Source organism: Ostrea edulis, chromosome 3, assembly GCF_947568905.1.
Source record: "Ostrea edulis chromosome 3, xbOstEdul1.1, whole genome shotgun sequence".
NCBI classification, from domain to species: domain Eukaryota; kingdom Metazoa; phylum Mollusca; class Bivalvia; order Ostreida; family Ostreidae; genus Ostrea; species Ostrea edulis.
This window is the reverse complement of record NC_079166.1, coordinates 55,627,979-55,641,229: the sequence shown is the minus strand read 5'-3', so window position 1 is coordinate 55,641,229 and position 13,251 is coordinate 55,627,979. Positions and strand designations below refer to the sequence as shown.

Genomic DNA, 13,251 nt, shown 5'->3' with positions numbered 1-13,251 from the left:
ACATCAACTTGCTTGTCACTAACCTGCCTCGATTTAAAAACTGATCATTCGCAGAACAACCTCTTGCGTATCAGTTATGAACCTGATGTACATGTGATAATCCAACATTGCTATATGAGAGGTTGACGATGGAGAAGATGAAGTCATCCTGTTTTCATAAAGTTGATGCAGTAAATGTTTTTCCCGTATGTTAACTGTCGAACTTCGTTCAAGTCACAAACTTTAGTATAATAGTTAACATTGCTTTCCACTGTATATACATTTACAACTTACCATTTCATTGTTGGTTGATAGATCTGTGGATTTGTTGATAACGATGTGTTCAAATCTTGAATCCTCGAGTAAATAAACATGATTGACATCACTGGAAAAACTGACGAGTTCATATTTCAAATGGCTTTGATCAAAATTAACGGACAGACATGTGGAAACTTCAGACATTCCTTTATGCATAACTTTCTCCCAATTGCATTGTAACTCATGAATGCAAAATTGAACCTAGAGTTTGCAATCAACTTAGTCGCCATTTTTATGTTCAAACTTTCTCATTGTGCAGATACTTGGAGGAACAGGCAGATGAAATGAAAAGTGAAATATAAAACGCTCTGATTAATTCTCATTATCTTGCTTATTGAAGACAACCTTTTCTAACTTCGAAAACGCTCCAACTCTATGAGAAATACAGATATTACAGTACACATCACTTTCCCGTTCTGAATAATACCGTCCTGTTTACAATTAGCTGCATTTATGTAAGTCACACTTATTAATTGTAATTTCGTTGTACAGAACACTTGGTTTCCATGCCAAGATGATCTTTATTTCATATATTTTAAAAGAAACATGATAAGGCTATCAGAATGCACAACAGACTGAACTGCAAAATACCCATCTTTCCGACAGACGGAAATGAAAAGAATATCCCGATATACTAGAATTACGTTTTTTGAAGGACATAGAAGAATGAATTTCTGAATATAATGAACGTAATGTTAATTAATAGTCTCATTGTCCCACAATTCTGTACCAGGAACTAATCGTACGTATCATAAACCTTGATTATTGATCTTGTCATTTTTATAGAGGGAGTTATTCTTTACTGCCATAAATTGTAATATAAGACTATGTTGCTTTTAGGTGGTTCCGTAACAGAAAGATAACATAATTCGAAATGGTTTTCCATGGCATTTACTAATTCAATATGTTCAATGGTGAAGAACACGTTTTAGTTACGATTATTTCCCTACATTTCAACAAATGTTTTCTCACGTACAACATATTCATATTTTGTTTTAGGTCACCTGAGTTATTCAGGTGACAATCGTGCGCCGTGCGTTTACAATTGAACATTTATAACTTCATAGAACTATTTTTTTCAAATTGGGTATGAAGCATCTTTGGAACAAGGGGAATGAAAATTGTAAATTTGAGGACTCCCGTGACCCCTGGACATTTGGGGGCAAAAACTGCCAAAAATTAACTAATTTAAAAAATATTTTGCAAAGTAAGGAACTTTGACCAAAATACACAGTAACTACAAAACCTACTCTTTGTTGTGGTTGAGTGGTTGATCTGCAAAGAAATAATACTGAATGTCAGGGCGTCCTGGTCTTCAATACTGTACTTATCTGAGAAATGTTTATGATACCTGCACTATTAATTGGACTATTAAGTTATTTTAGATGATGTGAATTTTTATAAAATGTTTAGAACTATAGTGGTGTAGAGTATTTTGTTTATTCAGTTTTCTTATTTTAACAATCAGCATTTGAACTTTAATCAATCGACAGGAACCAGGAATAGTCAAATGCATCGTCGCTAGCCACGGTTATGAGTCCGGTAGTACCTAACCAACCTCGAACTGTGGTTGCATGGTCAGCGAAACCCACCATTATCATGAATGTTGTGTCATGAAATAACACAATATCTTTGGGGGGGGACAATCATAGTCACATTTCTGATATTTCAATCTAAAACGTTCAGTAGTTGTTTACAAGTAATAACGGACAAAAAAAGGCTACAAATCCCTGTTTACAGAAGCAAGTAAAGTTTATAAGTATTTATTAAATGAAAATCGCATTAATAACAGTGACTACCCTTGTAAATTCCGTGTTAATAAACTTAATCATATTCTTAAACTTGATGAGGAAATCGGGGTAAAGTGGACGTGTTGAAATCTGAAAGACTAGAGTTGATCGGACAACTATCTAAAGAGAGCGGCGTGGTTACTTATACTTTATGATAAGTTTATTACACTGGTGAAGTCAATAAAGAAAAGTCCATTAGTTATAACAACTAAAAAGTGTCCAGTTTGTTCTCAATCGGCAATCCTCGGATTATACCGCTACGAGCACGCAATGACCTCCGAATAATTTTTTTCCACCAAACAAAATCATGGAAGCTCAACGATTGGTTGATTAATGTACAAAGATATTCACGAAGTCGAGGATTTTTTAAATCATGGAGCTACGGCATTTGACGTATTGTAAACGGAGACAATGTGCGTGGCTTGCGACGATCAAAAAAAGTGGCTTTTCCCGAAATCTTCCAATCTGGAATTTTACATCAACATTATCAATATATATTTTTAATACCTAACAGAGGCTTATCTTCATCAAATAAAGAACTATTCAATTATCATACATGAACTATATGATGTTGTGGGTTATATTTGATTTCCCCCGAATTAAGTTTGCAATTTGAGTTGTTCTATTTGGATGGAATGTCAAGGTCGTAAATTCAAACATTGATACTAACGCCATTTAGCTATGGCTGACTAGTTTGTTAATTGACTCATTGTGGAACCTGTTGTATAACTATGGATTGTGGTTGAAATCTTCCAACAGTGATGTGGTCCGTTTGTAGAATAAATGCTTTTTTGTGGTACACAAATGTAATTATTTATATGAGAGGTTTAGATCAGGGGTGTCTGTATGTGTCTGATTTTGGTTGGATATGATATCTGCACAGCACCAGCATTGTCAGTGGGTAACTGGCCAGTGAGTACAACCAGAGGTAGTCACTGGCAGTTGAGTACTCGCCTCCTGAGCGTATAATTGACTCATCAAAAATGGAAGTTTCAGGAAGAGAAATTATCTCGCGGTACTTCAATGGAAGAGCGTTCGCTTCGTAGCCGGGTAGTCATGAGTTGGAGTCCTGCTCGTGCCATGACGGCGTAAAACTTAAGGCATGAATATATGTAGTATTTGCTTTTTTGTTAAATGCTCGGCATTTAGAAGTGAGAATCACGAGTGCCTTAAAAATGCAGTTCCGTGTCGTGGCAGGCGCGGTCACGTTAAAGAACCATTACTGTTACGGCCCTGAGCTTTTGGGCTTTAAGCATACATGTAGTTCTGAATTTGTAGTACTTACCTACAGCTGGTGAGGTCTCGATATGAGTGAAATATTCTCAACGAGACGTAAATTAAAATTAAAATTAAGAAATACAGTAGGTGTTCTTGCTGAAGTGGTAAGTAATACCTTACATGGGTAAAAAGGCTATGCCCGTTGGATTTGAGGCATTCCTCCTGTAGCTTTACCATTCTTTCCTCTGATTTTCCTATGTGTTTAATTCTTTTTTCTTGATTTAAATCATTCTTCATGAATTGTTCATTGTTGTTTCTTTATGACTTTCACCCCTAGTCTAACATTTTCAACCTATAAAACTCATGAAATTCCGTTAAAAAACCAAAATTAATGGACAGTGTATAAATATTCCATAGTCCAAATTTCGTCGGGTCTGTAACACATACTTCAGTCACTCATGTCGCTGAAAATATGTGTATTGTTATATTCATAGCATGTACACATTTACTCTTGCTATATGCCAATACCGCTGATTCAAATTGTTTTTCCATCTTAACTTGTAAATAGTATAATATGCAATAGCTTGTAGTAGTTTTTTCTTTCTTTTTAACCTTCTTACCGTCCCGAGGGGAACCGGGTTAGAATTGATCCTAACTACCTTATTGTTGTAAGAGGCGACTAAAATAGTCGGTGTTTCAGATGAGACCACAAATACTGAGGTACCTTGCCATAGCAGTCGTGTCACGGTAAAGATCCCTCATCCTCAAAGGCAAAAAGCGTCGAGCATAGCCCTAAATTTTGCAACCCTTTCCCACCAATGGTGACATCTCCATATCTGTGAAAACTATTTACAATCGACCAACCAACCTTTCCATGGAGTGGCAATGGGTCTTTGGTATACAAGATCAGTATTTCATGCATTCTTTTATGCGGAATTGTTGTCCCATCGTATGAAAAGTCAAATATTCTAAAGCTGAGTCTGGAATTTACAGATAATATTCCGATCAACTGTGTGATTGAACTTTCACATTGTACAAAATTAATCATATGTTGATAGTTTAATTGTAATATTTTTTCTTGGAAGATTTTGATAACAGTTTATCTACTGCCTTTTAATGACTTCCACGTCATTCTTATTTCAGATAGTGGCTGATGACTGATGGCTGCCCCCAAGGTACACGCATCTCAATCATTAAGTCAACATCCATAATACATCAAAGGTATAAATAAATATTTGATAAACGTTCAAATTATTTATATATCTTGATTGCTTTCGTTAATTCGCTAAAACCAGAACAACATATGACTCAAATTTCTTTTTAACTTATAGGATATGACGCATGCTTCAAAACTTTTTTCATTTTTTCAGCAAAATCAATTCTTTTCGTGTCTGAAACTATTTTAAATGTGTGTTAAATGAAATATTTTGCGTAGCTTTCGAGTTTGAAAGCTATTAAATTCAAACCTATCATATGCATATTTACTTTCGCTATTTTACGCGCTATTATGTGTGACGTCATATGCACCCTAGGGTTTGAAAACATTTATTAGCTATTTCATAAACAGATTAGATTTAATTGACAAAATAACAATTATCACGTTAACAGCTTGAAAATAATATTGCAGTATGATGTTTTGTGCCGTGCTCGGGTGTACTAGTTGTCGGTAGAAAGGGTTTAGACTGAGTATTTTCCAATTTTTCAACAGCACGAGAAAAAAGACGTGAATACTTTTTCGCTGGAGCAAGAACTTTACCTTAAAAAACGTCCAGTCACCTTTTTAAAAACTTCTTGGACAGAGACCCTAATAAACTGCGAGAAAATGGATATATTGAAGCTAATCACTACATAATTCTTTTCTGGTCTTCAAATTCAATACACACTCGGATCAATTGACCTTCACCTTGTAACAACATACCCGGTTTAACTTGTGCTTCAAGTTTCTACCAACTGGTTAAAAAAATTTAAAGATACAAAATACAAAATAATTGAACTTTTAATTATATAGATAATAGAATATTGTATTTTTTAACTTTAAAGTGAATTATAAAATTAGCTTATTTCCTTCTTGAACTCGCAGCATCTTAAGTGTGTCAGTATAACGCCGTGCTCCACTTCCCAACGACGTGCAGATCACATTTCAAAAATGATAATAAGATTGCTTTATCAAAAAAATAATGTGGTTTCCACTTTAAATTTCATTATTTTTATGATTTAATTACTATTGTATCCTTCTCTCTGAATAGTCAAATTCCAATTGAACGCAGGTTATTTTTGCATATGCATACTGTTTTCTCCTTGTCAATATTAGCATCTAGATCTACTTGTACGCAAATCACTGTTGTAAATCATCTTTCTCAGTATGGTGGTCAAATGATAGATCAGGTAAACGGAGTTATCCGTGGTCAAAATCAGTGTGCCAAGAACGGCCTAACAATCGGTATGAAACATGTCAGACAGCATTTGACTCAATGATAGGTTGTATTGACGAACTTGAGCGTTATAACGACCATAGAATTTAAAAAATGCTGACTTCAATCGAGACTGTTCAAACTCCTGTACTATCAACTTGTTTGTCAGTAGCTTGCCTCGATTTAAACATGACTATACGCAGAACAAGCTCTTGCATATCGAACCATTTGAAAGATATAAACACCATGTGTAGGTGATAATGGGATATTGCTACATATATATGGGAAGTTCACGATGGAGAAGCTGAAATCATATATAGTTCCTGACGCCACCAACAATAGTATCTTGACTCGCTGTCCAGGGAGGTTTTTTGGTGTAAAACGATAGATAATGTTAGTGAAAATATCAGAGACGCTGTTTTGATTAATGTACCACCAAATGTCATTGACTGTTGCAATTCCAGGGTTTTAACTCCCATCGTTTTGATAAATTCGACATTGATGAACTTCGAAGAATATGTAACCTAGATCATTAAAGTCTTTATGGATATACCGGTATTTTAATGCATGTTTGTGCATACTTTGTATTTGTATACAACTGTGCCATAGCATCGCCACAAAATTCCGATATAGTATTTATCGTATGCTTTACACTTTACTGATACAATTACATGTACATTCCTACTTGTTCTTCTACGTAAACTTTTCAATTTAATAGCCGCTTACACGTTCCAGTACATGCTATAATAAATATGATTGAAATATAGAAAAACAATCATTTCATGGTTTATTAATAAATTATATTTCAATTACTCTGAAAATGATTACATCGCCCAAATACAAAGGGTATCGTTTAAAATGTACACTTTGATTGAATATAAGACGAAAAATGCATCATTATAATTTAGAAATGATTTATACAACAGTTGCAATAACCTCCAGTTCGCATGTTACAATATGACAGCTGGCATCCACGGATTTCATTTGAAGTTGAACATAGCGTCCAAGAAGACAATCCTTGCAGACGATAGTTTCGTCCTTTGCCTGTGATCCCTCTCCACATGACGTCATTTCGCTCCATGATGTGGTCACACCCACTCTTACTTGGTATGCATTACATGGTTCACCGTTACTCCATCCTATCATTATAATGTTATTAAAAAAGAGAAGAAACTGTAAATTACTGTGTGTAGATGTGTTTGATAGAGAACCCCTACAATATTTTTTTTGGCTTGATGTTTTGCGTCGAATTTGAGAATTGTAACTCATACTTAAACCTTTTGACCTAGACGCATAGTGTTAAAGGTCGTAGCAGTGAGGTCGTTTATCGTGTAAACACCTTCCTTGACACGGAACCTCCGAATTTAAGGTCATATCCTAACGACTCGTGACTGCCATGTGACTCGTGACTGCCACGCTTAGAGAAGGAACAGTCATGACAAAATTGTGTTCCTTTATTAGCTGACCTGTTTTTGCATTTTTATGAGGTATAATTCATACGAACCCCAAGAAGACGAAATTTCTTGCCTTGGCCTTCAAGTCGAAATTTAGATAGAAGACGTTTATCTGTCAATAATATTGATTTTCATTCATTCTAAATTCGATATATTGATTTTTATTTATATGGGCTTTTTACGACCTTTTGAGAATTGTTCTCTCATATTGAGACGTCACCAGTGAAGTACCATAAAATTAGACCCATGTTTAGCGTTCAGGGCCGTAGCAGTAAGGGTTCTATAACGTGTCAATGCCTGCCGCGACATGGAACCTCCGTTTTTAAAGTCATATCTGAAAGACTCGTGACTCTCACTTTTTAGCGAAGGAACCATAAATAACCAGGTTTGTGTCTTAGATGTGACGCGGCCAAGACACGTCGTCCGGGTCACAAACGAACGCAATACTACGTAGTGAGCTACCGGAACCCGTAAAATCGATAAATCCAGTAACCTTTAAATACAACTTCCATATCGGATTCATATTTCATTATTTGACCAAAACATAGACATTAACGACAATCAAAATACGACTCAACTTTATGCAAAGCGGAATGACTCCAGCTTCACTATTGTCTACTTCCCATATTCAAGTAGCAATATTCCATTATCACCTGCATGAAAGGTAAAGATAACGTACAGTGATCAATCTCATAACTCCTCTAAGCGATACAAAATAGAGTGTTGGACAAACACGGGCGGTTTTTATGTCCCTCAACCAATTCAAATGTAGTTATGTGTAAAATTCAATTATGAACCTGAGGTAGGCTACTGACAAATAAATTGATGCAATAGTAGTTTCTACACTCTCCTTTGAAAATCCGCATTTGATAAATTATATGGTCGTTGTGAGGATTGTATATGCTTATGTAACCTGTTATTAGATTGAATGATGTGACGTGATTCATCACAATTGTTAAACCGTACTTTGCATAATGATTTTGATTGCGGATTGCTGCGTTTACGTGTTCAAGGTACATGTACTGTATATGATTCACAGCGGGTGTGACCGGTCAACAAAGAATCCTTATTCCTCTTAGGCACCTGATACCACATATGGTGTGTAAGAGTTCCAGTTAACCCTACTCTTAATTTTGTATTCTTTATAAGATTTATGAGGTTGATCACCGTTCCTTGTCTTTACTTTTTTAGTCTTAGTAAATGATAATGCATGTGACCAATCCAACCTCTTTATTTTTAATTGAACCATTACATGTATCACTCCTTACCGGTATAAACAACCACGTGATCAACTTGATGTACATTCTGTAGGTCGACTCTAAACCATGGCTGTGTTTCCATCTTTGTCGCGGCGCAGTGCAAATTCTTATCCGTTCGTTCGCCATCAGTCATTTTCAGGGGACTATGAGCATGGAAGTCACCATTATAAACTGAACTGGATTCTGCAAGTTTGTTCAGTGCCATGTTTTTGAAAGATAGTCGATTACCTATTGAAATTATAAAAGATACTGACAGCTGATGTTTTGTACTAGAAGTTATAATATGTTTCATACTCTATCCATACATGTAAAAAAAAATAATCACTTGCAAAATCAGACATTGCCACAACATACTGACAAAATACAGCAGAATATTGATGCTATATTCCTAATTGAGCATGTGCCTGGTCAGTCATATGGGAAAGTTTAGTAGGAAAAAGTGAAGATAATGATCATTTACCAATCTCGTAAATCCTATAACGAATACAATATTAAGAGTTGGACAAACCCAACCCTAGCAAACATCAAAAGTGGAATCAGGAGGATAAACATTCGCCCCTATAAACGGAGCAATGCCGTAGTTAAAACCAATGTGTAAATAACGACCTAACCATTGGTATGAAATAGGTCATAAAGTATTCGACATAATGACAGGTTAATTTTGCAAATCAGATCATTATAGCGACCAAACAATTAGCGAATTATTGACTTTGAATGAAACTATACGATAAACACCATGCAGGTGATAAATGGAATATTGCTACATGAATATGGGGTGTAGATTTAAGTTCAAGTCATTATGTTTGTCATAAAATTCAGTCGTTGGTTCCGTTAACGTTTATGTTCAGTAAAATACCCGAGTAAGAAGCAGATGCGGAAGACTCAGTTGTGTCTTTTTCTTCCAGTTCTATGAATGAAGGTGAAGATTGTTAATAGATTAAACTTTGTTAATGTTTCTAAATGTCAAGTTGAAAGCCACAGCAAGGTATTTTTTCTTTTTTTATGTAAAAATTGTGAATAAATTCTGCCTTAAAAAATACAAAAACATGTCAATTATTGATCAAAATATCACAGGTTTACAGCTCTTGACAGAACGTAAAGCGATCGAGCCCGTGTTGTCTCAAAATTCATTTAAAATTTCCTTTAATTAAATATATCAATATATCGCAAGATTTTTTTTAAAAATTACCAACCTTCTGGTAAACAGTGTCTTTCTTCTGATTTGGTTAAAACGCATTTGTAAAATATTTCATTACATTTTCCAAGAACTGCAGACTTGCTCTACAATAAACAGAAAGACTGTCATTTTTAATCAAAATGTTTCACTTATATTACGGTTAACCTCATTTCATTCTCTTTTAATTCCCCAGGTTCCCATCACCACCGCCCTTTGTTACTTCACGAATTTACATATATTATTCATTCAGAGCACAACCGTCATATCATGGAAGGATAAGAGTTATATTCATTTTAAATGTTGATCTTGAAAAAAAAAATAGTTTCAAAATAAAGATATATTTCTTGAAATTGGAACTGCAAAACTTTGAGACGCAAACGTATGCTAAAGCGCAAAAGAAACCCAACTTTAAATTTTTTTAATAATAGTTTTTGTTTCATTAAAAATACCGTTTGATATTTGCAACTGAAAGGGTACACATCTATTCAATTGGATAACACAGTGGATTTAGCTATCATCACTTTAGAAATTGTCAAGACTGAAGACATAATAGTCATTTGAATTTCCTTAATTTGATAACGAATATGCCCCGTTAGCATTTCTTGCTGCTCAATTCTGCGATGCATAGATTCGTTACAAGAATCTTATCTGCAAGAACATGTTAATATGTGTATAATCAGTTTTTAGTCAAGGTAGCCAACTGACATATAAGTTGTTGTTACAGGGGTTTCAACAACCTAATTTTAAAGTCACATTTGGCAAATTCTAATCTACAGATTCAAACGTGTCGTTAAAGACCCAAATAAAATATCATACGGTTTCTTCACGGATCACAGGATGTGGGCGGAGCTCATCTATGGTCATTGTTATTTACCTTGAATTTACCTGGCCAAGAGATCAGGGTGCTGTGTATACTTTTGATATACACAGGAAGGGTATCAGGGCCGTCTGCAGTCTTTCTGTGGTCATAGTGTTTGTATAATGGTTGTATCCCTATGGCTAGATGACACACAGTCTACACCACCCCCTCTTTCTCTCTTTTACTCTCAGTCATTGGCTCAACGAATAATTTCTTTTATAAATATAGAACTATCATAAATTGATGATATAAATTATTTCAATAAGTTACAAGTTATAGAAATTCATGGGCAGATTATTGTTTGATTATTGATTGTGTAATTTATAATACATGTATATAGAGGGGTAAATTACAATTATATTAAAATTGCGTTGTTCAGGGGTCTTTATCAAAACAATTGAATTACGAGAAAATAGCAGTTGTGAACAGTCAAGGCTATCAAAACTCTAGAATACAGGGCTTCTTCAAGATCTAAAGAATGCCTGAAGGTATTGGTTGTTATTGTTATCAAACACCTCTCTGGGGTAGCTCTAGACCACAGTTTCTGCAGACGTCACTCCACCTATTATCCTCAGACATCTATTGTTAAATGTTTGATTGACAGACGGCTAACAATTCGGGGGTGTTACCTTACAGTTGGGTCTTTAAGTTGAAGGCTGTCTGAGGAGTTCCATGGCAATTTCGAAATATAAGGCTAACGGTGAGTTTAACGGTCAACAGGGGATACTCACTCATCCTGATTCCACATCTGGTATGTCTAAGACTCTGTTTGTTCTTCTCTTAGTTTTTACAGGAATTTTAAAGTTTAGGGATATTCTGCCACTCTTCCAAAATTTCTGACGCAAAGTTAGTAGAGTCTATAATCCGTTTCGGCGCATTCGATTGTGTTGAAGTAACATGTTCCACACATGCTCTATTGCGAGAAGTCGGTAATGTAAGGGCGCCAAAGTTACGTGTTTACATTGTATTGGTGAAGATAGTCCATTGTAGGTGGCGCCATATGACACCGGACACTCAATTGTTGAAAACCTTTATTGGCGGGCAACCTTACGACGACAGGTTGCAAAGCAGTGTCGATGTATCGCTGACCTTCCAAGTTGGTAGCGAGCCTTACAAATCCCACACAGCACCATAAAACTAAACCTGTCACATTACACCATACCGTTATCGGTATTACGTTCACTGTGACGTTCAAAAGCACGTCTACACCTACCTGAGCGATAGAGTGTGAATGTTGACTCCTTAAAGAATTCATCGTTCTATATTTACATTCACTGAATCTTTTCTCTTATATTTCTATTGAAATTGACATTGCTTTCATCTGGGACAATGAATGCATGTTTGTTGCAAACTAGTTCGATCCGGTTTTTTAGTACCACCTGTCTCTGTAATCATTACCAAATATGAAGCGTCATCAAGGTCAAAGGGTGCATTGGCTGTTCCGTTTAGCGTAACGAATGGGTCAAGCATGATATTTTAGTACTTAAATCTAGTTTATATTTTAAAAATATATATAAATATAAACAATAAATTGTATTTCTTTCTTGTTTCATCTAGTATTGAAGGTAGCAATCATTGCAGAAAACATTGACATAACCCACTAACGCGGGTTATGATTGTTTTCTTCTGCAATGCTAGCTACATTCATCAACCGATGAAACAACAAAGAAAGCACTTTATTGTTTAAATAAGTGTTTATTTGTGCATTGTCGTTGCATATATTTTAGTCTGACGTCACGTTGATGGTGATTAATGGGCATTTCCACTGCTACGCAACAATGCTTGGTGTTGCCTCAGCACAGCATTTCTCCTTATTCTTGGACGATGTGTTATTGGTGTCTCATTTACAGTTTTTTGCGCAGCTCTAAACCGACTATTCAAGTGCTGAAACCTCTTGAAATGATATTGACGAGGCTTCATAACTGTTGATCAACCGGTTAGTCAGCCTAGGGCTTTTATGGACATTCAGAGCTCTTTCCTATGCGTTTTGGGTGTTTTCAGGTAACAGTTACATGCACTGTCTCTTTAGGTAGCCTAGGCATCCATTACGCAATCTCATGAACGAATTTCAATATCGAACTATTCTTACCAGATACCTGAAGGATTTCAAACAGGTCTGCGATGTATGAAATGTTGTTGCACGTGCTAATCGGGGTATGTATTGATGTCTTGCTGACACAAGAATGCACAGTGTGATATTGCTTGGAAATTTAAATGTATTTGTTATCGTTTCATTTCAGGGATACCATGAGAAATACCATATACTGACGGACTTTCAAAACACAAAACAAGGACAACATTTTATAACAGTTATTGCAAAAATCGCTCACCATTCGTCGTGCTGCTTTTTAAATCCATGACCTGCCGAACCAACGATCATTATTCAACTTTGTAAAAGAATTTTCCTTATGTTATTCAAAACAAGAAGGTAAAACGAGTTTGCTCATGGTATATCAATTCTTTTGGTGATTGCAAATGCATTATTAACAGTAAAAATTAAACAATAAGACTATGCCGCGTTTAAACAATGAATTGAAAAATGCATATCATCAGACCGCATTAATTGCTCCTCCGACTGCAATGAGGCAAAGCATCCGGTGTTACGTAGGTCCATTCATCTTGGAGCAGTATCCAGAATATTGAAACACCATAGTTTCCGCTGCAGAAAACTTCATTAAGGGTTACAACGTGAATCGCATCACTGATGCTACAAAGTGCAATTGGCCGGAGAGAGGTTAAATCAATACAAAAACTGCACAATTGTTTTGGTCTCCGACGGATCCAGC

The 13,251-nt window shown here is 35.6% G+C and overlaps 1 protein-coding gene across 1 annotated transcript; it reads right to left on the bottom strand.

The window, feature by feature from the left end:
* Nucleotides 1-6,546: 6,546 nt before the first annotated feature.
* On the bottom strand, nucleotides 6,547-8,713 carry LOC130052638 (uncharacterized). The gene is made up of 2 exons (XM_056158182.1): nucleotides 8,439-8,713; nucleotides 6,547-6,855 (listed from the first exon to the last, which is right to left on the bottom strand). Exons 1-2 carry the CDS (start codon nucleotides 8,632-8,634, stop codon nucleotides 6,632-6,634), a joined length of 420 nt encoding a protein of 139 aa, XP_056014157.1. The 5' UTR covers nucleotides 8,635-8,713; the 3' UTR covers nucleotides 6,547-6,631.
* Nucleotides 8,714-13,251: the final 4,538 nt, after the last annotated feature.